This window comes from Cucurbita moschata, unplaced genomic scaffold (assembly GCF_002738365.1).
Source record: "Cucurbita moschata cultivar Rifu unplaced genomic scaffold, Cmos_1.0 Cmo_Scf00043, whole genome shotgun sequence".
Lineage (NCBI taxonomy): Eukaryota > Viridiplantae > Streptophyta > Magnoliopsida > Cucurbitales > Cucurbitaceae > Cucurbita > Cucurbita moschata.
In genome coordinates, this window is record NW_019268559.1 from 1,634,525 (window position 1) to 1,656,548 (window position 22,024).

Genomic DNA, 22,024 nt, shown 5'->3' on the forward strand with positions numbered 1-22,024 from the left:
CAATGTGTATTAGAACAACCAACGATCAGACAATACAGCTTACAGCAGTACAAGACAATTTCAGCTGCTGCTAATTCCACACGACACGATGAAGAACGTCAATTATTGATAGAGTGAACGAGGCAAGCGTGGATTGATAAGCACTTCCAAAGGAGTGGCTTTCATATCAACAGCGGCATCATTTGGGCGTTGATACATCAATGGCATGAAGTAGAGTACCCAAAATAAGGTACCAAACGACTTGTGTTCAAATCTTAGCAAGAAAGATCTCGTGGAATGTGAAGAACTTCTACATCGTTGAAATACATTCTTGCAAGCTACGGTTTCTACAAAGGTAGAATTCTTACTGCTAAAGCATGGTTCATTTTTTGTTATGAAAGGCTACATTCAACGAGATTGGATGCGTTCAGTCCCTAAGCACCTCACGGCGCGCCTCAGGGCAGAGGCAACCCGCATCAAACCTTTACTTTCAGGCACGTTGTTGTTCATTAATTTTGAAGTTTATCATATGAATATCGTTCATCTTCTCCAAGCTTTGAAATTAAGTAATTTAGTTGTGAAAAGCCAACTTTATATATGACCCGACACATTTCAAGCTACATCGTAGACATGTTTCTTAACTGCTCTAGTGGTTAATTTCTACAAGTCTTTGGATTTACCATCATGAAACTGGGTCTGTTCATATAGAGATACAGTGTAAGGATCAGTAAAACCAGATCTTTCTTTCCACCATCTCTCCATTAATGAAAGAAATTCATCCCTACATTATTTCAAGTTCAATCAATGTATCAGAAAGCCCACTGCCATACTTCCGTAACTCAGATTCAATAGTTTTAGCCGCCCCTTTGCTTTTTGACACAGGCACTTGAAGATTCACATGGAAAGATCCTTTCCTAATTGGCTCAACAGCTTCAGTCATCAAGGATTGCTGCTTGATGTAGTTGTATAGCTGTTGATGAAATGGCTGGTCCAAGGAATAGCAATTTTGGCTTCCTTGATGACCCGATGATCGAGACGATGACAATGAGCTCTCTCGTTTGCAGAAATGTGGAAGAGATGAATAATCCATTATCTACAACAAGCAGAGAATCTCATTACACTCGGTACGACTATATTTATCATAACTCAAGCCTACCGCTAATAGATATTGTCCACTTTGGCTCGTTACGTCTCTAAAGAGGACTATTTGCTAGCGGTAGACTTGGGCTGTTAAACAAAAACGTGGGTGGTCCATTACATTGACATTCTTTAAATAATGCAGGGCTTACCTTCAGCAGCTCATCTCTCCCACAACCTGGTAACACCTGAATTTTTCTCTTTGTCCTTTCATGCAACAGAGGCTTGACAACCTGCAGAGTATCAAAAAAGATTATATGCCTTTAAACGTAACGACCCAGATCCACTTCTAGCAGATATTGTTTTTTTTGGGCTTTCCCTTTCGAGCTTCCCTCAAGGCTTTAAAACACGTCTGTTAGGGGAAGGTTTCCACACCCTTATAAATGGTGGTTTGTTCTCCTTCCCAACCAACGTGGGACGTCACATTCAACATCAGAAAAGTTTCAACCAAAGATCAATCTCTTCAATGGCTTACCTTCCAACAGGATGAAAAAACGTAAGGTGCATTTACAATATAGTAAGCAGTCGTCCTCTCAGGGTAGTTCAGATCATCAATGGTTGATAAAATTGTCAATAACTGCAGGAACATAAACAGGAGCGCGGTTGAACGAACGAACGAACGAACGACGTAGAGATTCGTCGTAAATTGCATATTTAAGGTATCAAAACACATCATAAAGTCTGCTGTAGTTTTGTTTATTATGGAGAATATGTCCTTCACCATTATGATCTTGCTTTAAAATAATGGTCAGAAAGAAATTCCTCTAAACAATGCTTCGAATCTTTTCTTTTCCTTCCCTCAAAATTGTGAGGCTGGGATTCAAACCGACAAGAATCCTCCAATTCAAGCAAACATAATAACTTCGTGATCTTATCGTGTGGATTTGTCGTTAATTTGGAAAAATTAGAACCACAAGAAATGGAATCATATTGGAGAAAATTGCAGGCAAAGAGAGTACCTTTACATTGCCAAGGGCTGATAGCTTCAGACCAGTCATGTCTAAGATCTTCACGCAGGTGGTGATAGAGCGTCCATACTTTTTTGATGCCGAAGGCTACAGCAAAAAGTGTACGTGTTAATGATACTGAATAAAGGAGGTTCGATTGAATTCCAGAATTTGGTAACTCACCAGAACAACACGATCCCGATACTCGTTGATTTGTATGTGTGACTGCACGTAGTCGTTCACCTGTGTACAGAACAAATTTCTCACTGATTTTCAAATTCACAAAAAGGGTCAATTATTCATATGGAATATTGACAAACTGAACTTGAATACTTACATTTGCTTTGTCTAATGTGCTGAGCCCAACGCCGATGGCAAATACAGGAAGGCCCTGACGTGAAACAGAACAAGTTTCAGGTCAGCATATGATCATCTTATTAGAACAAGGCAGCCTAGAATGACCGGGAAATGGACGTCGAAAACATTGTTTATAAGGGTATGGAAACCTCTACTTAGTAGACGCGTTTTAAAAACTTCGAGGAAAAGTTCAGAAGGGAAAGCCGAAAGAGGACAATATCAGCTAGTGATGGGCTTGAACGGTTCTATCATAGCCAGATATCGGGCCAACAAGGAGGTTGAGCCTCAAAGTGGGGTGGATTATGAAATCCCACGTCGGTTGGAGAAGATAACAAAACATATTTTTTTTTAAGGGTGTGGAAACCTTTCTCTAGTAGATGCGTTTCAAAATCCTTGACGGCTAGCGGGGCTTGGTCCGTTAGTTTGGTTAATTGAGATAGATGTTGATGAACAAAATCAGACCTCTTTTGAGTAACCCGAGAGTCCCACAAGCTGTGAATCTCTCACTGCTCTGTAGACATCAGCAGGAAATATTGGCTTCTGCAGACAATAAAATGATATCAACAAAAAGAATTGAGGGCCATCGCAGTGAATGACAACAGTTCAAACATTTACCCTTAATATCTTGTCAATCTCATTCTCCACCCTCCATTTTAAGCAGTCCACCAGCTGAACATCAGAGGAGCTATCTTAGTAATAATGCATATGACAGTTTGATGTTTACAGAAGTTGAACAAAAACATGTTTCTAACCATTTTATGGGCTTTGCTGACATCGTATTCACGTGCCTTTAGGAAACGCTCCAGCGTTTCCATCAAGAATCCTTGATGAAGATTCTGCAAATAAATCATCCAATGTCATTAACATGAACTAACTGCATTTTGATGAACTTGTTATCAGAAACAGGAGATGGCAAACCTGGAAGGATTTCTTCAATGGCTGATCAACTGCAGAGTCCCAAATCAAAAAAGAACAAAGATCAAATGAGAATTAGCGAATGAAATTGAAGCAAGAAAACAGAGTTGATGAACAGACCATGATCCATCAAAGCCTTGAGTTTCTTGATCGCTTCCTGAGAATTGATACCCATCGTGAAGTACGAGAATGACGATGCTTGAATGCGACAGTCTGTGTTAGAACAAGGGTCGGGACAAGAAAGGGAACCTAAGATCTTACAAGTCACAATCTTTGGGGGCCAAGCTGGTGTTTAAATACTAAAGGGGTCGCACACCGACTCAACGCTTCTCCATGACTCTGTCCATTTCAAATGCTGTGGAACTGACGCAAAAGTGAGTGTCTTTTGCCTGGACTGGGAAAAGTATAAAAGGTATGTCGGAATCTCAAAGAAAGGCAACATTCTGAATGGGTTCTTCGTGTTTGTTTCCAGTTTTCCCTTTCGTGTTCTTTTTTCAAGATTCTCCACTAATCAATATAGACCACAAACATTCAATCCTGGTCGTCCAACTGGTCGTTACATAAACCCTTTACCATTTGATTCCCAAACCCTGTTGCCACTTAATTTTCATCAAAACAAAATGCCATTTCCCTTAATTGTTGGATCCTCAAGCCTGGAAAATTGATTGCTTTTGTTGACAAATCAGTGATTCTCAAGTTAATTAGAGCCGTTGATTCGTATTCGGGCAATGACTTCTTTGGATGTAAGTTTTGTTCATAGACTTTAAGAGCGTTTTTAGTTCACGGTGGACTTCAAAGTTTCAAGTAAGCAAAACCTTTGAGTTTCGCTATCGAACCATAATATTCTTTATAGACACTTTTATCATGTCTAGAAATCATATGCCGACACGTTTTTGCCAACCAAAAGATAGATACAGACTACTTCAACATCTCCTTTCAATCGGTAACCCATTTTTTTCAATACCCCTTCAAAAAATGCATTGAATATATATATGCACAAAATATCTTTTGCTTCGTATTTATGTTCTCAAGGGTATCCTTGGAAATGATTTTAAAATGTTTAAAACTGACTTTTACCTTATTTAAAATAGGTTTTTTAATTATTTAAAATAAAATATTAGAAATAATTTTAAATATCAAATTTTTTTTTATTGTATCATAGCAAAACAATGGGCAAACATGTAATGACTTGGATTTTTTCCTTTTTTTGTTAATAATATTTTATTATCTCTTACAATATTATATAAACTAATTTGTAAAGAGATATAATGATGATATTTAATATAGTTTCCTTTAAAGGCACTTTATTATAAATAAAAACAAACGAATTCACATATTCCATTTTCTTATGCCAAACATTAAAATAACAAAATAATAATAAATAAATAAAACTTAAAAGTCATAGCTTTTAAAATTAAAATGTTCTTTTTATGACAAAGAAATTAAAAAAAATACAAATAAGCAATAAAAAAAAATGTAATATTTAGACCTAGAAAAGTAGACCGAACCGAAAGGTTCCTCTAAAGCTATATACATAACCAAGTGGTTTAGGTACACAAACACTTTTGAAAGGATTGGTAAACGAGGCCTATGAATCTCATCCAATTTTTTATCAATCTGATTAAGGGAATAATTCAATCGCTTCATATTTATAATTTTCCTTTTAATACAAAGAAATAAAAAATAAATTAAAATTAATATATGTCAATTGGCTACATATTCATATTAAAATAAGGGAATAATTTGTTATTCCATACACAGCATTCAATAGTTGACATTAGAGGAGAATATAATGGGTATATCTTTTTATAATTTGTTCTTGTGAGTCACGGTTTGTTTATGGTAGTTTGTGTTATAATTTCTTTCTGAATTTTCTATCTATTTATTATTATTATTTTTTTTTTTTTTATGAAATACATTCGTTAATAATTAAAATAATTTATTCCGATATGAATTGCTAAAATATTGAAATAAGATAAGATTAATAAATTTGTAAATTATTATGAATTAAATTGTCAAAGATTTAGGGAAAAGTAAGTCAAAATTTAATTCTTTTACATATTGGGCCGGTTCAAACAATTCCTTTCGAGTTGGGCTTCGCGAAAGGCCCACTTAATGGGCCGGTAGTTTCAGTATGGGCTTTTACAAATATCTTTTTTGGACCAAGCGTATTTTGTTCTACATTTTAATTTGGACCCTATTATTTAAAAAATTACAATTTTGAAATATTAATACAATAAAGAACTTAAATTAAAGAATAATAAAGGATATATATATTAAACATTAAATCATTACATTGACTTAAAAAATATCGAAATATTAAAAACGGCAATTATTCGAATATTCCAATGGTATTTTGGCCCATGTCAACTTTGACACCCACCTACACCTATGTATTCCATATATTTCCTTTTAGCTTATAAATTTTGGTACGCCACCTTATAATTGATATATATATATATATAAAACTATTTTCTAAATTATTTATTAAAAAAAAAAAAACATTACCATATATTTTGTTTAATTAAAATGTCCTTTTCCAAGAAATAAATTAGTCTCTAAAATTTTAAATTAAAAAAATTTAATTCAAATAGCTACAAATAAAATCATTTAAACATTAAATTCAAATAACTCTTATTATTTATATTATATATATAGCCATAATGATAAGATTCTAATAAGGATAAATTTAATTTTTGTCGTATTAAAATATAATTTTAGCAATTTTTTGACGTATTAGTTATAGTTTAGAGTCTGCCATTAAAAATGTTATTTTGGTTGATTATATGGGTAACTATCTTTAAACTCATGAGTTCAAATTCTCGAGATTCAGCTCTAAAAAAAAATTAATTCGAATATTTTAATTTTTAAAGTTTAATGATTATATAGGATGAAGATATTAAGTTGAATAATATAATATAGGTGGAGGGGACCGTACCGAAAAAGTCAAAGCAAAGAAATTAACTGAACTCCTCATTTATATTTAAACATCGCTCCAAGAAGTTGGAAAACTGCTTTCTTCTTCCCCAAATCAATCAAACCACAATACCTAGTTTTCATCGGCCATGTCGGCGTTGCCGTCTCCGGCGGAGGCCGGTAATTTTCACGGCGATGATGGGTTCGGAAGCGAGTTCAGCACGTACAGGTACAGCAGCAGCACAAGCGAGATAGAGGAAGAGGATTCAGCTCAGACGTTTGAAATTAAAAGGCAAACGGTATCGGCGGCGGCGGCGGCGGGGGCAGGGTTGGAGAGCATTAGGGAAGATTACAGCCGTGGGTGTTCGTTCTCGTCGGATGCTCTGAAATGGGAGGATTGTGTTTATGTTGGAGTGGGGAAAAGCGATTCTAGTAATGAAGCGCTTCAGTGGGCTCTCAAGAACGCCATTACAACCTCTACCACTGTTGTCTATCTCTTACATGTCTTCCCTGAGACACGTTACATTCCCAGCCCATGTAATTCTCTCAACTCTCTGTTTTTTGATAGCTTTCTCTCCTTTAATCTGTGTGTTGTTTCTGTGATGACAGTGGGAAAGATTCCAGTTAATCAGGTGAGTAAACAACAAGTGGCTATCCATGTAGCTCAAGAAGAAAGCAAAAGGAAGGATTTTCTTCAGAATTTCATTGATTCTTGTTCACTGGCTAAGGTACACAACAGAAAAGCATGCCCCCTTTTTGCTAATCTAATGAATATGTGCCTTATCTTCTTAATGGAACAGGTTAAGGCAGACACTGTGCTGATTGAGAGTGACATGGTAGCAAGGGCCATTTTGGATGTTATACCAATTCTCAACATAAGGAAGCTAGTCCTCGGAGCCAACAAATCCAGGTACATTAACAAAAACTATCCATTACGTTAGGAATCACGAACCTTCACAATAGTATGATATTATCCACTTTGAAACCCTCAGGAAGTTGAGATCTCGAGGGGGAAGTGGAATAGCTAACGAGATACTTCAGAAAGCTCCAGAATTTTGTGAGGTTAAGGTTGTTTGTGAAAGGAAAGAAACAAGCCAACTGGGTGGATTGCCCTCTCCTATCTCTTCGCCTCGTTACCAAGATGATAGCTCCAAGGATAATGATCCTAATTCCACCATTACTGTAGCTGAAGAACAACGAAACAGTTCAGTTTCTTGCATGTGTTTTAAAACTAAGTTTGTATGAGGATCATGAACATCGATTACCTTAACAGCTTTCTTGTCTTGTCCCTAAAGGATCAAAGTTTGTGTTTGATTTTTGTGTAAATGAACTTTTATGGGAAGAGTCAAAATAATCCATTCATTACTTGAGCAACATTAATTTGAAACTGTCAACAGACAAGAACAGACTTACAGTTCTTCATGATCTATCAATATGATTCCTCCTCATTCTGCCATACACTGAATGTTTCTCCCTAAAAGAAATCGAACTCGAGATAGTTATCGGATGCTTTTTTATCTGCTGCAGCAGCTGCAATAGCAACGGCCTTTAAACTGGTCGATGCCACTGCGTGTGCGTGTGGTATTCTCTCAATCTCAACCGGCTTTGGGATTTCAGGAGGAGTAGCACAACGTATTAATGCCCAGTTCACACCTTCAAAAAAAGGATGCTGCTTGATCTCAGTTGCTCCACGTTCATTACCCAATCTTTGTTCTGGTTTCTTCACTAGCAATCCTCTTATGAGATCCTTTGCAGCAAAACTCACAACTGGTGCATCAGGAAACCGAAGTGGCTGACCGACAATGTTGAACAACGTAGCTCGATTTCCAGACCCCTTAAAAGGAGTTTTACCAAATAGTAGCTCATATAGAAAAATACCAAAAGTCCACCAATCCACAGCACTTCCATGCCCTTCACCCTTGATGATCTCAGGTGCCAAGTACTCATGAGTACCAACGAAAGACATGGATCGAGCATCAGTTGGCTCTGCAATGAGCTCTGGCAATGGACTGACCTGATTCCCCACTTCAATTTTCGGCTTCCGATCCTTCTTCGACTTACTAGAAAAGAGGTGAGGTGCGAAGCAGGTCGTAGGAACCACACAAGATGGTTGGATGCAGGATGGCTCAATGCAAGCAGGCTGCACGCAGTAGCCTGTGTTCTTTCTTAAAGCCTCAGACTCTGCAGAGAGATTTTTAACAAGAGTTGGACTAACAGCACAACGGAGAGATAGATCAAAATCTGAAAGCATTATGTGTCCATCTTCCCTCACGAGAATATTCTCTGGCTTAAGATCACGGTACACAATCCCAAGCATGTGCAGATATTCCAGTGCAAGAAGAACCTCTGCTACATAGAATCTGCATTATCAAACATACACAAAAAAAAATCAGTATCATTGTCAACATATAGATGCAAATATGGCTAAATCAGAGACAGCACATGTTAGTTGAACATACTTCACTGCATGCTCAGGAAAATGCTTCCCTGGTTGCCTCTGTCTAAGAGTGTGCAAGTCTCCTCCAGGGCAGAACTCCATCACCAAGCATGAGAATTTCTCTGTCTCAAAGTGAGTGTATAATGTTGGAAGGAAAGGGTGATCAAGGGATTGAAGTATTTCTCTTTCGGTTTGCGCCCGAAGCGATTTTTTACGACTGGCTAAAGTATTTTTATCCATAACCTTCATTGCAAAATGACATTTTGTTCCTCTTAACTCAGAGAGATAGACACTCCCAATATCCCCACAACCCAACTTCTTCAAAAGTCTAAAATGGCTTAATCCCATCGCCCCATCTTTGGCACGAACAACTTGAATGGCCTCCCATTTCAAATCATTTGCTTTATGAGGTTTACTGATACTACTACTAAAACTACTGCAAGAGCTCTCCTCACTTATATCACTGCTCGTGCTCCCTCTACATATACTGCTCTTTACACTTCCATATTCTGATGTTTTCTTCTCTTGATCTACTGAGCTTCTAGCTTCATTGTGAGGGGAATCTACTTCAGTTGATGTTTGTTTCCCATTAGCCATTGCACCATTGGCTGTTTTTTGTGGCGGATTTGAGGAAGCTTTGGGACCAGCAATTGAGGCCATAAGGCTACTAAAGAATCTTAGAACCAATCAAAGTAAAAGGGTCCATTGCTCAGCAGCTGTTCTCCGGACCAATCTATCTTCCATCACCAGCCCATCCGAAATCTCCTTCGAGCCCACCAAAAGCAACGATTGATCTATGAAAAATCATGACAAATGAATTAAATGACCCATACAAACGGAACAGAAGCGGATGCGTTAAGAAATAGATGAAATGACCACGAAATAGACAACTGCAATGCAGTAAGTTCCTGGGTACAATTTCAACTAGTCTAAACTGAAACAAAACTACAAAACGAACTCTAAAAACATGATGGACGACTAATATGAACATAAAAGAACCAAAAAGGCAGATCTTTCTCACAGAACCACAGTTTTCAGAGAAATCCCATCACAGATCCAAAGCAAGGTCGCGACCCAGATGCGAGAAACAGAACCAGAAGATAAGGCAATGCAAAAAGGAACCAAAAGGGAAGAGAAGCCGAAAAGTATACCAAAAAACAAATAATAATAACAAGGGACTGGAATTGAGCGCCTTTGCTTTTCTCGGCAGCGTAAAAGGAGTGCTGAAGAAAGATGTCTCCGAATAGCTCAGTCCTGGGCGATATGAGAGTGAGTGAGTGAGTGAGTGAGAGAGTAATAAAAATGGATTAAAAGGAGAGGTAGAGAGAGGGTGAGCGGTCAAACAATTCTTCCGAGGTCCCGCACTGTCTATCACGCCTTTATAAAATACAAAATCCTTCATTTTCAAGTTCACTAACAGAGTACTTTCTCTTTCCTTTCACTCCCCATGTAACCATTTTTCCACCATTAAAAAACTCACATAATTCTATCGTTTGGTTGAGATATTTAAACAAACCCAGTTGAAAAAAGGGTATTTTTCAGCTGGAATTAAATCAAAGGAATCACTTCATGTAGGAGATTTGGAAAACTTACTTTTGTTGATTTCTCGAATATATTCATCATGATTTCAACAAAGAATAGTTGTTTGCCTCCAAAACCAAGTCGGGTGCGTTGGAAAACTCTGATTTCTATGAGAGCATTAGTCCAAAATTCCTGCAAGTTTTTCCCCCTAGTGCCTGCTTACAGAGACAAAGTGCATAATCGGAATTGTACAATCATAATTAGTCTAACAACATTAATTAATTTAAAAAAACATGCTTCCCTCTTTATTTAAGGTAATATAATTATGCATGTCCCTGTCGACTCGAATTTTAGGCAGAAATATATTTATTAATGTAAAGTGGGAAAGCATAAAAATGGTTTATATACTTTCAATCTAATCATGTAACACAGCTAAAAAGGGACAACAAATCAACTTTTGATGCCCACTTCCGTTTGTTTCTTCTTGGTCGTGGACAGCGTTACCGATTCAAGTAGCATTTCAGTCCCACTGAAAATCACATTGGACGCAAAAAGGAAAACTTATTAGTGGGGTTCGACTTGACCTGACCAAGTTCTAATCTTCATCTTAACTAAAGCTTCCGTACTTTGGCAATGGAACAACTTCTCTCTTGGCAGTTTTCGTTCATGAACATAGTTTTCAATTGAGCTAAATTGAAGAACGAACCAGATCCACCGCTAGCAGATATTGTTCTCTTTGGGCTTTCTCTTTCGAGCTTCCCCTCAACGCAGATATTGTTCTATTTGGGCTTTCCCTTTCGAGCTTCCCCTCAAGGCAGATATTGTTCTATTTGGGCTTTCCCTTTCGAATTTTCCCTCAAGGCTTTAAAACACGTCTACTAAGGGAAGGTTTCCACGCCCTCATAAATTGTGGTTTGTTCTCCTCCCCAACCAATGTGGGACATTACAATCCACCTCCCTTCGGGACCCAGCATCCTCGCTAGTACTCTTTCCTTCCTCCAATTGATGTGGGACCACCCCCAAATCCACCCCTCTTTGGGGCCCAGCATCCTTACTAGCACACCGCCTCGTGTCTACCCCTTTCGGGGAACAGCGAGAAGGCTGACACATCGTTTGGAACCTGACTCTGATACCATTTGTAATGACCCAGATCCACCGCTAGCAGATATTGTCCTTTTTAGACTTTCCCTTTCGAGAAGGCTTCCCCTCGAGGCTTTAAAATGGGTCTACCAGGGGAAGGTTTCCATACCCTTATAAATGGTGGTTTATTCTCCTCCCCAGTCCACGTAGGACCCACAGTAATCTTAATTCAATAATTCTTACCTTGTGACTTATATTTTTAATACCTACTGGAAGTGTCTTCTGAACTATACATAATGAGTCCCAGTGGCTTTGAACCAATCAAATTGAAAGCTTTGGCATCCGACTGCTTAAGCACTCCTTTCTTCGTATCTGTGCCAATTTATTACAAAATGAACATTGTTTTTAGCAATTGGAATTCAAATTCACACATAATTAAACAAAGTTATTAAGAATCACACAGCTCCATGCTTAGAGGTGCGAGCTGTTCAGCCTGTCCCACGTGCCTACCCTGGTTAATAAAGAAATTGAATCTATGTTTTAAAAAAATGGGAATGGAATAATGCTTTCACCTCTTTGGATATGCTCAAAGGCTAACACTACCCGAAGGGTTACTAAAATTTGAAAAGAGGGGGCAATGGCGGGCTGTGACTTATATTTCTTTTGTTTGTATTGTTTAGTTTAACATTAACGATTATGGTTTCATCAGAATGATACTCTATTAATACACTTTTCACTTCTGAATTCTGACCAATAATAATTATAACTATTGTTATTAATTTGTGCAAATAAATGCACTCATCATGTTCATGTTCAAATAAATAAAGGATAGAATTTCAGTTTCACCTTTAAATATATGCTTCTATCCAATTGGGTCAGACTTTAGAAAGCTTTTGCATTACAAAATGAAGTGGGCATCTTTTGTTGGAAAGGAAGTAATAAGAAATGGAGGCTAAAGGTAGTGGGACAGCCATATGAATCAAAAGAGCTTAAAGCTTTTAAATGTATTTCATAGGTTAAGGAAAAGGCTATAAAATTACTTACACATGTTTGGGTTGCTTGAGCCCTTACGTTCAGGGGCTCCACTCATAAGCCCACCCTGAAGCCTTTCATCTACTTCTTTTGCACCATCAACCTAATCTGGGAATGCACAAGCGGAGGCCAATCAGCTCCAAACTCACTTCATTAAAAGGGGATTTGACCAAGTTTTGTATGTTTGTATTGCTTTTCTCGACTTGTATTCAAAATTGGGTTTTGAAAAAGCAGCTCGACATTTGTTTAGTACGAGGAAAGACGTAACGAAAGTCTATGAAGATTACTCATCAAAACCAATGGAGACCCAGAATTGTTTTCATCCAAAGTTAGCAAGAATGAAGATTGTATAATTGTATCGTACCTTGAAATTGTATTTGAGGAGAGTACTGGATCGCCAAAACCCATGAAATCCAGCTAGCTGCAGCTCTTTAAGGATTCCTTCCTCGCCTTGAAGGGTTAAAAATGTGAGGCGTAAAGAGATTACTCATTAAAACCAATGCAGACCCAAGATTATTTATATGCAAAATTAGTAAGAATGATGAACACATGAAGAAAATCATTAAAAACGTGTATAGTTGTATCATACCTTGAAGTTACCAGAGGAAGATATATGCTGTTAGTCTTGACAGTTATCAACTTACTGGATCACCAAGAACCATGGATCACGCTAGCTGAGCTTTCTATGATTCCTTCTTCGCCTTGAACAGTTAAAAAGTTTGACGTAGAAGGAGTGTTGAGGATTGTGGAGGAATCCACGCTCACTAATTCATTTAAGGAATGATTATGGGTTTATAAGTAAAGAATACATCTCCATTGATACGAGGCCTTTTGGAGAACCCCAAAGCAAAACCATGCTCTTAATCTACTATGTAGCCATGTTAATAGAATCCTCATGTCGAACAAGACACTGAAAGAAGAATGAGACAATTTTTCTTATTGGGGGCCAGAGTCCTTGCTGTCACACTGTCCCGTACCTAACTTGGATACCAATTCTAACAGCCCAAAACAACCACTATAAGATATTATCCATTTTGACCCGTTACGTATCAGAATCATCACAGTTTTCGTTAAGATCAAGTTTATCGGGGATGATTTTGGTATTAACAAAGAAATAAATATAGAATTTTCATATCTAGGATTTAGTGAAAGAATGTTGAAAACAACTAAAAAATATTAATAGACCAAAAACTATTCACTCAACCAGCAAAAATATTGTCATGGCCCCAATAATCCCAACAAGTCAGACACCTTGGCTGTGTAGTAATCTGGTTGAATATCATTGGAAGGGTCTTGAAGACTGGATTGAGTAGTCACCCCTGCCATAGTTGTTATGCTCATCAATTAGCTTCATTGACAAAGAATGGGACAGAAATCCAGATTCCAAACCTGAGAAAACAAGAAGCGTTTTGCAGCCAGTGCTATTGCCAAATAGAATGTCTGTGTCCAGTCTATCACCCACCATGCACATTTTAGAGCAACCAAACTCAAATCTGAAAACCAAAACAGTCAATGGATCGATCACATATAATCATATTTCCTAAGTTATTTAGCTTAAAATCGAATCGATCGGACAATTGAGTCGTGGACTATCGTTATCACAAACCGGTTACACTATTTGAGATTTAGGGTATTGATTTGTCCTCTTTGGACTTGTCCTTCAAGGGCTTCTCCTAAAGGATTTAAAACGCGTCTACTAGAGAGAGTTTTTTACACCTTTATAAGGAACGTTTCATTCGCTTCTCCAACCGATGTGGAATCTTACTATCCATCCCTTTGGGGCCAGCGTCCTCGCTCGCACACCGTCTGGTGTCTACTCTGATACTATTTGTAACAGCTCAAGTTCACCGCTAGTAGATATTGTCCGTTTTGGTCCGTTACGTATTGCCTCAGCCTCACAACTTTTAAACTTTCTAATAGCGAGAGGTTTCCATATCCTTATAAAAAATGCTGACCAACATGAGACCTCACATGACAACACAGTTTATATTTCCTTACTTTTTCAATAAACAGTTCATCATGAATGTTGATGGTTTACCAACCACAATGGGCTCCCTTTCGCATGATCCACAAACTGCAGCGACCATGCAACCAGCACCTAAAGCAAGAAATTAATAAAGTAAATGAGCCAACCAATGTGAAATAGCACTTCTTCAATCAAGTTCTTGAGAGAAATGAACCAGGGGTTGCTTGTGATTCAGTAAAATGCCCCACTGCATCACGATTAGTAGCAATAAACAGGCATCCCGGGTTCTCACGAATGCAAAGCGTAGCGTACCTGATGATGCCATTTATGTGAAACTGATAGCAAAAAGGAAGAAACTGCAGTAATTAATAATTGAGTGCATATTGAAGCCAACAAGAAGAAGATAAGAAGTTTCTTACTGAAGCTTGTAATAATTAATACACCGATCTAATCCAACCACAACTGCTCCAACCTGTTCAATCACAATGGCAGATAAAATCATGTGTAGAAAGTAGAAGCAAGAGCTCGTTAAAGTATGGCCAATATGTCATGTTACACTCTTGTCCTGCTCAATTGGGCAGTCTAGATAAACATCTGCAGTCTTTTTGGCATCTTCCTGCACAAACATAGACCACGTATGAGGTAAGCTACAGCGCCCATTGAGCATTACTCAGAAAGACCCACATAACGTTATCTACTTACTGGACCACCAAGACCTGTGAATCCTGCTAGCTGAAGCTCTTCTATGATACCTTCTTCGCCTATCACATAAACCTGCACAGAAAAACAAAGAGAGCCGAGGGCATGTGGCGGTTTAAAAGTGTTTTTCAAATTACCGATTGCATAGCTTTTTAAAAATGTGATTTGAGCATGAGAAAAGTGATTATAGTCCTACTAAAATCACTCCCAAATATGTCCTAAAACTAACTACGAGACATATAAAACGCGACAACAGCTACTCCTACCACACTCCGGCTTCCTTTTGTCGCATACTCAAAAGGGTTGAGGGGAGATAGTAAATCATTTGGAACCGCCAATTTGATCCTCTTCCTCGTAAATCCCAGGTGAGGGAACCATAAGAAATCCGCCGACTTCAACTATGGTGAGGTTACACATCAACCATTTCTTAATAGGGTGTAGAAACTTCTCCCCAATAGACGCATTTTAAAACTGTGAGATTAACGACGATACGTAATGGGTCAAAGCAGACAATATCTACTGGTGGTGAGCTTAGACTGTTACAACTAACCTTAACCTCCCTGTACAATTCATTAAACATGATCAGTAAGACTTCTCTCGAACACAATTTTAGCTATTGCAATCAAATCAACAAATAAGGAATACAGAGTTTGATAAGTTTGAAACAAAAAGTTTTCCACCCACCAACAGCTTTAAGACATCATTCTTTTTGGATAAATAATACAAGACAAACCTTCTTTTCAGGAGAGAAATTATTGACTTTCAAGAACATGGCAGCTGCAAAAGAGGAAGAAAGTATTTCATCCTACAAAAGAAGCCATGGCGACAACAGTTTAGCTAAGAAAAGTTGTTTCCTCTGAAGTTCTAATCGACGAAACTGACCTCTGAAACAGAGATTCCAAGAGATTGGAACTTCTTTACATATTGCCTCCTTGATTTCGACGAATTGTTGGTGACAAAAACCAATTTCTTCCCCTACAAATGGACGACGGTTGTAATCGGAAACAAGAATTCATGGCTCTGATAACAATAAGATCATGAAAGTGTACCTTAGACCTAAGCATTTCAAGCGTTTCAGCGACGCCATCAATCAGCTTATTGGCCTTCCATATAACACCTAACCCATAAAAAAAGACATGAAATCGAGAAAACATTCAACGATGAAGAACCAGAAATCGAAAATGGCGAAAAGGGAAACGGATAATACCGTCACAGTCGAAGAGAAAGGCCTCGACGGAATCTATCAGATCGTGGGCATTGCCGGAGGAAAGCAACTGGGGTTCGGAGGTTCGTTTGACTGAGCTCATACTTCCCGCCGGTTAATAGGCTCCGGACAGCGGACGAAAGAATAAGAGAAATTGTTAATCCTAATCTGAAAAGATTTGTTAACGTAATTAACTGTATTTTGGGGGAAAAAGAATTGTAACCGTTGCTTACGTCACCAGCATAAGTGAAATTTAGTATTTTTTTGGTTTGAAACTTTGATGTTAGACCATCATAAATTGGTCAAAGTGAATCTCACACTGTATGGTTGGACCACCTCTTTATAGTAGATTAAACTATGAGTCTGATTAGACCTCCTCTCTCCCTAATAAACTAAAATAGCGAAACGAGACAACGTAACAGGTCCAAACGAACAATATTTACTAGTGATAAATTTGCAAGATTTGTTTAGTGGAATGCGACAAATTAAAATTAAAATTTAATATATATATATATATATATATATATATATAAACTCTTTGTTCTATTCAATATTTTTTTAAAATTCAATATTATAAAAACTATCACAAATAAAATATCACGTAAGTGTGTACCAAAAAAACAGCGAAAGTAAAAGTAGAAGCGGTGGGTCATGAACAACCTGAATACCATTCGAATTGGGCAAGCTTCCATGATTTTGAGCAATCAAATCAATGATGAAATTGTAAGAAAGACGATGAAAAGGATTCATTCTGCACGAAGCTACTGCTCGAATCGGAAGTGAACGCCGCCGCCGGAAAATGCACGGCAGCGGCAGTCCCGCTCGCGCATGGAGAAATTAGGCGACACAAGTTGAAAGAAAGAAGAGAGTTGTCTGCGATTAGCCACCGAAACCACCAACAAAAAGAAGAGTGATACAGCCGGCGACACGTGGCCGACATGCAGATCGAGAAGAACCAACCAACAATCGATGGGAGAAAAATCAGCGGAGTTAGTGGGGGGAATCATGATGAAGGCTGCCATTGGCAATCTTTGAATCTCGAGAATCACAGACCAGTAAAGCCTCCTTTCCTCCTCTTAGCTATTCAGCATTAAACCCTAGCTTTAACCCCATCTCTGAAATCCGCACTTTATAATCTTTGGTGAACTTTTCATAGATCAACCATTTCTTTAATATTCATTTGGAACTATTGAATGTTTATATGAAAATATTCAGTGCCTATCAATTTACTCGTTCTTGATTATGAATGATTTATTTGGGTATTCAATCATAGATTACAACACCATTTTGTCAAAAGTCTGCCTGCTTCAACTTTTCCATTACATTTCTATTCTGTATATCTTCAAGCGGTTATGATAGCGTTGCTTTTGATTATTATTAGGTTTGACTAATCAGGAGATTCAAACCCCATGTCCCTCTGCTTGTCCCCATGCACTCAAGACCCATTTGCCTTTATTTGGCGTGCTTCACCAGTAGATTTTTAACACCCATTTGCCTTTATTTGAAGCTTCTCGTCTTCTTAACATATGGCGCTGTGTGGTTGAATCTGAATCAGAGAAGCTTCTTCAGTTGTTTCATTCGATCAGTTGGGGCTTTGTTTGGTGCTCTGCAGCTGTTTTCCCGTTTCCCTCTTTTTCTGGTAAATTTTCTCATCTCTTCTTCTTACCAGATTTGGTTTGTGCCGAAACGCATGAATTTAGTTCAGTTATAGGGATAATTTTGTCGACTTGTGAAGTAAAGTGAATGGGTTTTTGACTTGTGGAAAATAAACAAAACCCATTTACTTTAATAAGAAATATCCTCGATGAATCTTCAATGAAGTTGAGATACCTTCCATTTTTCCTCTGTTCTACATAGAAGGATTCTTTTAGTTTCACCATGCTTGGCGTGGACGTTTTCAGAATGCTTCCAATTGAATATGGACAAGAAGAATAAATCAAACACCTTGTCGAGAATCTATCAAATCAACACTGGAAAGAAAGGAAAAGAAAAACATGCACTTACAACGCGCATATTCCTTATATGACTGTGTTTCTCTTTGAGAGAAGAACCTCAGAGAACTTTTCCGGAATAGCTTTTTCAATTCGTTTTAGCTTCTGTTTTTCATTGATGGATTTCTTGAAATCCCATGTTTTTTTTTTCCTTTTTTACTTAATGCTATCTAACGTTTCTGTACATGCCAATGAATCTGGTTGGATTAGAACAGTTTAGAAAATATACAGATCATCCTATTCAATTATTCTATACGTTTTGTACTGTAGAGCATAAACAGCTGCAGTAGCATGCTGTTGGAGGCTGTTCTTTTTAGTTATACCTCATGCAGCCAAGAGTTGAGAATTGATATAGCATTTTGTATATGAAAGGGGCTCCTCAGTTGGATACTGAAGACCGATGAAAAGAAGAGGCAATTCTTGAAATGAAGTTTATGAAATTGGGAACCAGGCCTGACTCCTTCTACACAGAAGCTGCTACCAGGTATCATTTCAGAATCACTCTCCAAAAACCAACCCTGAAACCTGGTTGACTAAACATGTATGAATAACACTGCAGGACGGTCATTTCCAATGTCCCAGGCAATATTGTTATACGCATCGACAATGTCAGTTACCTTCTCCACAAGGTAGGGCCTTGACATTGGTCTATTTCTTGACAGTTTTGTTAGCAGTTATGAAACAAGTATGAATAACACTGCTGTTTTGTTAACAGTTTCAGCTTCTCCCGAAGTGCGGTCTCTTGCAACATCTCTGCCCTGACATGGGTGATTCTAACATTGCCACTATTGAGCTTCATGACGTTCCAGGAGGTGCAGAAGCTTTTGAGCTGTGTGCAAAATTTTGTTATGGAATGACCGTTAATATCAGTGCTCATAATCTCGTACTCGCACTCTGTGCTGCTAAGTTCCTCCGTATGACTGAAGCAGTGGAGAAGGGAAATCTTGTTCTGAAGCTCGAGGCCTTTCTCCACTCCTGCATTCTTGTTGGCTGGAAAGATTCCATTGTTACTCTACAAAACACAGTGAAGTTACCTGATTGGTCCGAGAATCTTGGAATTGTCAGAAAATGCATTGATTCAATCGTTGAGAAAATTCTAACGCCACATTCCAAGGTTAGTCAGCCTTCTTACTTTCTTAATATTAAGGTACCATTAATCCAAAAATTTGAGATTATTGAACGTGAGATCCCGCATCAGTTAGAGAGTGGAATGAAACATTCCTTGTAAGGTAAACATTCCTTATAAGGTAAGAGCGTGGAAATCTCTCCTTAGTAGACATGTTTTAAAAACCTTGAGGAGAAGCCGGAAGGGATAGCTCAAAGAGGATAATATCTAGTTAGCGGGGGGTTTGGGCTGTTACAAATCAGAGTCAGACATTGGGTGGTGTGCCAGCGAAGACGTTGGGTCCCCAAGGGGGTGGATTGTGTGAGATCCTAATCGGTTGGAGAGGGGAACAAAGCATTCCTTATAAGTTAAGGATGTGGAAACCTCTTCTTAGTAGACGCGTTTTAAAAACTTCCGGCAAAGCCCAAAGAAAGAAATATTTGCTAACGGAGGATTTGGGCAGTTACGTAGAATTAGTACAAATTCAACCATTAGTTTCGTCTTAATGCTTCCTTCACACGTGATCTCGTTCATTAATTCATTCAGAAGTTCAAGAATTGGTATTCAGACTCTTGAGATTAAAATTTTTAAATGGGATAGGAATAGACTAGACACAAACTAGTTCTAGGAACCATTGTTCTTGTAATTTAGCTACTGAACTAAGACGATTCCTTGCAGGTATCATGGTCCTACACTTATACAAGACCAGGTTACACAAAAAAGAACAATCAAAGTGTCCCAAAAGATTGGTGGACTGAGGATTTATCAGATCTTGACATTGAATTGTTCCGTTGCATAATTTTGGCTGTTAGATCCACATACATTCTACCGCCACAACTTATTGGAGAAGCCCTGCATGTCTATGCCTGTCGTTGGCTACCTGACACCAGTAAGGCCAAGCTCTCAGAGAACAAGATTACTCAAAGCAAAGAAGATCTGGAAAACAGTCGACAAATTCTTGAAAAAATAGTCAGTATGATCCCTTCAGATCGGGGGTCGGTTTCAGTTGGCTTCTTGCTCAGGCTCCTTAACATGTCAAACTATCTAGCTGTGTCATCGACGACAAAAAGTGAAATAATTAGAAGATCAAGTCTGCAATTTGAGGAAGCAAGAGTTAGTGACTTGCTCTTTCCTTCACAGTCAACCTCCAGTGCACACTTCTATGATGTCGACTCAGTTGTGGCGGTGTTGGAATGTCTTCGAGCTCTGTGGCGGAGGCAATACTCAGGGGCTGCAGAAAACACTCATTTCTTGACATACATTAGAAAGGTGGGGAAGCTCATCGATTCATACCTTCGGGTGGTTGTGATGGATATCAATATGCCTGTGCCTAAAGTGATACAACTTGCTGAAGCCCTGCCAGATATTGCTCGCCCCAACCACGACGATCTCTACAAGGCAATAAACATGTATCTCAAGGAACACCCTGACATAAGCAAGGCAGATAAGAAGCGCCTTTGTCAAATTCTTGACTGCCAAAAGTTATCATCAGAAGTCCGTGCACATGCCGTAAAGAACGAGCGACTGCCTTTAAGAACTGTGGTGCAGGTGCTGTTCTTTGATCAAGAGAAAGGCTCAAAGGTAACAAGCTTCACACCCACAGCAAAACAGCTGATTTCTGTCAAAAAACAGGCGGCAGTCACCAGTGACAATCATGGTAAGCTAAAACCAGAGCTCGACGACGGCGTCGGCGTCGATAGGGAAGTAAGAGAAAGAAAGGCCTTGTCTGAAAGCAGTGAGAGGGATGAACATAGAACAAAAAGAGCAGCAGATGTGAAGCTGCCAGTTGAGAGGGAAAGGAAAGATGACAGATCAGAATTTGATGTGAAGTCAGTGAAGAGTAACAAAATCAAGGAACTCAAGTCAGATTCTAAGAGGATGGTATCAAAGGGAAGCAGATCAGATCATGGTGGTGAACAAAGACAGATCAAAAGATGAAGGCAAACCCTGTTCTTTTGGAACCTGTTTATTTGTGTTTTCATTGCTATAATATTGGGACCTCTTTGTCAATTGATCAATTGCCAACTTTCTATCTATTAAACACTAATTATGTTAATATAATTTTTATTTATTTAAATAATAAAAAAATTATCTGAGTCGATTATGAGGCCAAAAATTTGAATCTCTTCCCCTCAATCTTCGGATGGTGTGAGAGTAGCCAAAGAGAAGAGTCGGTCGGTGGAAGCCATGAGTTTGTGATTGGAATCCCCAAGAAAGTAGGAAAAGTTCCAGCAAGATTGATATGAACATCATGAACTATCCTATAATACTTTCTTCTCGGTTCCTTCTTCCATAATTTGAGCACGGAGAAAGAAGAGATAAAAGGGCTCTGTGGAAAATATAGCCATAAATCCATAATAGATTCCGACCCCAGCTTAGATTATTTTCATGCCTGATTAAAAAAAATGGTTTATTTGATTTAATTTAAGAAATAAAATAATATTTTTTGGAATATTATTTATGTTAAATAATATTTTCTTCATTATGCACAACCAATGATTTCACAAAATACATAATAAAAAAAACAACAACAGCAAAGCGTTATTTTTATTTTATTATTATTTTAAACACATTTTATGAGAATTTTAAATTTTCTCTAAATAAATATATTTTTTCCATAATTGAATAAAACCTGAGGGAATTATAAATTAGAATTTCCTCCGTATTAATCCTTCCTCTCAGCGGCAACAATCAAATCCTCAGTTTTTTTTTTTTTTTTTTTTTTTTTTTTAAAAAGA

At 38.0% G+C, this 22,024-nt stretch overlaps 5 protein-coding genes and 2 long non-coding RNA genes across 16 annotated transcripts; 3 read left to right on the forward strand and 4 right to left on the reverse strand.

The window, feature by feature from the left end:
• Positions 1-549: 549 nt before the first annotated feature.
• Positions 550-3,597, reverse strand: LOC111433797 (SEC14 cytosolic factor-like). The gene is made up of 11 exons (XM_023071020.1): positions 3,456-3,597; positions 3,339-3,367; positions 3,173-3,256; positions 3,036-3,089; positions 2,883-2,960; positions 2,401-2,454; positions 2,247-2,306; positions 2,076-2,171; positions 1,592-1,693; positions 1,269-1,349; positions 550-1,072 (listed from the first exon to the last, which is right to left on the reverse strand). Exons 1-11 carry the CDS (start codon positions 3,508-3,510, stop codon positions 761-763), a joined length of 1,005 nt encoding a protein of 334 aa, XP_022926788.1. The 5' UTR covers positions 3,511-3,597; the 3' UTR covers positions 550-760.
• On the forward strand, positions 1,539-3,983 carry LOC111433804. Of its 2 annotated transcripts, XR_002708858.1 has the most exons (5): positions 1,539-1,612; positions 1,700-1,775; positions 2,134-2,480; positions 3,321-3,441; positions 3,498-3,983. It is a non-coding gene; the product is annotated as an uncharacterized LOC111433804 (long non-coding RNA). The 2 variants fall into 2 exon arrangements; XR_002708859.1 differs by lacking the exon at positions 2,134-2,480.
• Positions 3,984-6,266: 2,283 nt separating this feature from the next.
• On the forward strand, positions 6,267-7,616 carry LOC111433795 (U-box domain-containing protein 35-like). Of its 4 annotated transcripts, XM_023071019.1 has the most exons (4): positions 6,277-6,788; positions 6,861-6,979; positions 7,052-7,161; positions 7,244-7,616. In XM_023071019.1, exons 1-4 carry the CDS (start codon positions 6,401-6,403, stop codon positions 7,494-7,496), a joined length of 870 nt encoding a protein of 289 aa, XP_022926787.1. In that variant the 5' UTR covers positions 6,277-6,400; the 3' UTR covers positions 7,497-7,616. The 4 variants fall into 4 exon arrangements, with proteins under 4 accessions (XP_022926784.1, XP_022926786.1, XP_022926785.1 ...); XM_023071018.1 differs by having other exon boundaries at positions 6,271-6,979; XM_023071017.1 differs by having other exon boundaries at positions 6,273-6,788; positions 6,861-7,161.
• LOC111433794 (serine/threonine-protein kinase D6PKL2-like) lies at positions 7,591-10,921 on the reverse strand. 4 transcript variants are annotated; one of them, XM_023071013.1, is made up of 4 exons: positions 10,282-10,921; positions 9,840-9,942; positions 8,711-9,482; positions 7,591-8,611 (listed from the first exon to the last, which is right to left on the reverse strand). In XM_023071013.1, exons 3-4 carry the CDS (start codon positions 9,346-9,348, stop codon positions 7,726-7,728), a joined length of 1,524 nt encoding a protein of 507 aa, XP_022926781.1. In that variant the 5' UTR covers positions 9,349-9,482; positions 9,840-9,942; positions 10,282-10,921; the 3' UTR covers positions 7,591-7,725. The 4 variants fall into 4 exon arrangements, with proteins under 4 accessions (XP_022926781.1, XP_022926782.1, XP_022926780.1 ...); XM_023071014.1 differs by lacking the exon at positions 9,840-9,942 and having other exon boundaries at positions 10,282-10,412; XM_023071012.1 differs by lacking the exon at positions 10,282-10,921 and having other exon boundaries at positions 9,840-10,142.
• Positions 10,922-11,456: 535 nt separating this feature from the next.
• Positions 11,457-13,390, reverse strand: LOC111433805. The gene is made up of 4 exons (XR_002708860.1): positions 12,911-13,390; positions 12,686-12,771; positions 12,334-12,429; positions 11,457-11,661 (listed from the first exon to the last, which is right to left on the reverse strand). It is a non-coding gene; the product is annotated as an uncharacterized LOC111433805 (long non-coding RNA).
• A 50-nt stretch (positions 13,391-13,440) lies between these two features.
• On the reverse strand, positions 13,441-17,251 carry LOC111433798 (phosphoglycolate phosphatase 2-like). Its single transcript, XM_023071021.1, has 12 exons — positions 16,851-17,251; positions 16,194-16,358; positions 16,036-16,103; positions 15,869-15,961; positions 15,720-15,791; positions 14,990-15,061; positions 14,844-14,903; positions 14,707-14,759; positions 14,502-14,599; positions 14,320-14,419; positions 13,711-13,814; positions 13,441-13,640 (listed from the first exon to the last, which is right to left on the reverse strand). The coding sequence occupies exons 2-12, from the start codon at positions 16,291-16,293 to the stop codon at positions 13,540-13,542; spliced, it is 921 nt and encodes a 306-aa protein (XP_022926789.1). The 5' UTR covers positions 16,294-16,358; positions 16,851-17,251; the 3' UTR covers positions 13,441-13,539.
• Positions 17,252-17,401: 150 nt separating this feature from the next.
• On the forward strand, positions 17,402-21,322 carry LOC111433793 (BTB/POZ domain-containing protein At5g47800-like). 3 transcript variants are annotated; one of them, XM_023071011.1, is made up of 6 exons: positions 17,402-17,829; positions 18,554-18,665; positions 18,741-18,810; positions 18,897-19,295; positions 19,965-21,036; positions 21,115-21,322. In XM_023071011.1, the coding sequence occupies exons 2-6, from the start codon at positions 18,607-18,609 to the stop codon at positions 21,222-21,224; spliced, it is 1,710 nt and encodes a 569-aa protein (XP_022926779.1). In that variant the 5' UTR covers positions 17,402-17,829; positions 18,554-18,606; the 3' UTR covers positions 21,225-21,322. The 3 variants fall into 3 exon arrangements, with proteins under 3 accessions (XP_022926779.1, XP_022926777.1, XP_022926776.1); XM_023071009.1 differs by having other exon boundaries at positions 18,452-18,665; positions 19,965-21,322; XM_023071008.1 differs by having other exon boundaries at positions 19,965-21,322.
• Positions 21,323-22,024: the final 702 nt, after the last annotated feature.